The sequence below is a fragment of the Anoplopoma fimbria genome, chromosome 21, assembly GCF_027596085.1.
Source record: "Anoplopoma fimbria isolate UVic2021 breed Golden Eagle Sablefish chromosome 21, Afim_UVic_2022, whole genome shotgun sequence".
Lineage (NCBI taxonomy): Eukaryota > Metazoa > Chordata > Actinopteri > Perciformes > Anoplopomatidae > Anoplopoma > Anoplopoma fimbria.
In genome coordinates, this window is record NC_072469.1 from 10245858 (window position 1) to 10248098 (window position 2241).

A 2241-nucleotide genomic window follows, 5' to 3' on the forward strand; every position below is an offset into this window, starting at 1 on the left:
ACTTCCTTTTTGATTGCGTTTATAGTTAGGGCTGGTTTAGGTTTGCCTTGGTCCAGCCCCTAGATATGCTGCTATAGGCCTAGACTGCTGGGGGAGTACCTGCAATACACTGAGCTCCTCTCTCGGATCCCTCCTCTGTTGCTCTCACATAGGTTTCTTCCTTTTATTTCTCCCATTAAAGAGTTTTTTTGTGAGGATTCCGGAACAGAGGATGATGCATGTTTATAGGGCTATATAAAATGTATTTAATTTAATTAATATCTATTCTAAAAGCATCAGGGGTGTTGGGTGTTATGGGGTAGCAGATGGGGTGGTGCTGTTTGGATTAGGTTGGTTTCGCAGTGCTGATGTTTTTTGATATTCTGTCAATGATATTAGGTGTTGGAAGTAAATCTTTGTATTAGTTAATTGTAGAACTGGTATAAAATCAGTGGATAATGCCTGAGAAATTGGTGCCAGTGAGGTACTTGTTCCAAGACTATGAACAGATCTGCTTATTGTACTTTTTTCCTTGTCTTTGGTCTTCTCCTGTCTCCATCAGATCGTTTTAGACAGCTCGAGGTTATCCAGCAAGTAACAACAGCATTCTCCTCCTTGATGAGGTCGTCGTCGTCCTCACCTCTCAGAGCACCGCTGGGGAAAACCCTGTCTCCTGAGGCTCGGGAGAGGAGGAAGCGCATGGGCATCATGTTCAGAAGAGCATCAAAGAAGTCACTCAGCCAAATCCACAATCGTAAAACCCAGGACCTAACCAAACCTGATGCCAAATCTTCTCCGTGTGTTTCAGCTGAGTCTCTGCAACCTCCAGTCAGCCTTGGAGACAAAAACATCTTCTCAAAGAGACTCGAACCTGGTCTTCTGGAGACTGTGTGTCTGAGTCCTCTGACAGAAGAGAAAAGCGCTGGTCCAGACACTCAGCCCCAGCCTAACGTGGCCCCTTTGAAAGCCCAGGAGGGAGCACTCAGACACCTGCCCCTGACAGCCAACACTTTTCTACTGAGGAAGAAGAGTCCACGGCAGCTCAGGGAATCATTTGAAATTGAAGAGGCAAGTCAGACTGCAACAGTTCTCAAAGTTTGTCAAGGGTAACACAAACACTATAGTTTGTCTGTAGCACATGAGGCCCATGCACATGTGGGGATCATTCTAGTAGTAATATAAAAGGTGAAGTAATATTTAAGTCTAGCTTTGGAATACTAAACCCTCATTGCCTGTACACATCATTTGCTTGCATTAGATAAAATACAATGACCTGGTAAGGTGTGTGTTCTACTATTTTTCCTGCTGTAGTCTTATTACTATTAATGTTGTCTTATTGCATATATTATTCCAGATCCACAGTTTAGATGAAAGTAGTGTCACAGGGAGCTACACAGGAGGAGCAGAACATTTAGGTGGGTCATTAAGCATATCATTATGATATTATAATACAGTTCTCTCTCTCTCTCTCTCTCTCTCTCTCTCTCTCTCTCTCTCTCTCTCTCATCAACCTTAATGATTAAATATTTTTAATGCCAATGTGTGATAAAAGAAGAACTGCCTTGCTCTCTCTCTCTCTCCCTTAATTGTCCTACAGTGTAATGTACATTACAAAGTAAAAAAAAAAGTAAAAGAAATTATTGACATTAGGAGCAACTTAAAGGCTGGCAAAATACATGCTCACATGTAGCTTTTTAAGACCTCCTGTTTTTAAAGCATTTAAAATGGATTTGGTTGTCTTTGTAACCTCCTCAAACATAATAATAGTGTTTTTATCAGATATTTTGAAAGAGTGACATGAAACTGATATCCTCTCATACACCTCTTGGAAAGAGGGAATACAACCTAATTTCCAAAGACACTAGACGGTTGCTCTAAAAAGGTTGTATTTTGCCGGTCAGATTTGGATAGTAAGCTATGATTATAATGCACCGTCTCTCCTTCCATTTGTCTTCCTTTTTTTCTCTTGTGTGTGAGCAGCGCAGGGTTTTATACGGAGCAACAGCTGCCAGTCAGACAGCAGTGGTTTTTTAGAGGAGCCCTTCATCCCCCCTCTTTCTCAGCAGGCCTCACCAGGAGCTGATCTCATCAAGGTCTCCTCGCTTACTAATGCACACTCACAAGCCCCGTACATGCAATGCTATATCCACTGTACCTCTTTAAATCACTCTCACTGGCTAGATGAGAGAATGTGCTAAAGTGGCTAAACTGCGATGTATAATATATACAGTATATGTAACTGCCTGTATTGTTTGGTTGCAG

The 2241-nt window shown here is 41.9% G+C and overlaps 1 protein-coding gene across 1 annotated transcript in view; it reads left to right on the plus strand.

The window, feature by feature from the left end:
* Window positions 1–2241, plus strand: part of LOC129111097 (uncharacterized) — a 29060-nt gene that overhangs the window by 25097 nt on the left and 1722 nt on the right. The window contains exons 6-7 of the mRNA XM_054623393.1: window positions 542–1051; window positions 1960–2072. Of these exons, the coding sequence (XP_054479368.1) occupies window positions 542–1051; window positions 1960–2072 (623 nt within the window). The remainder of the gene's footprint in view (window positions 1–541; window positions 1052–1959; window positions 2073–2241) is intronic.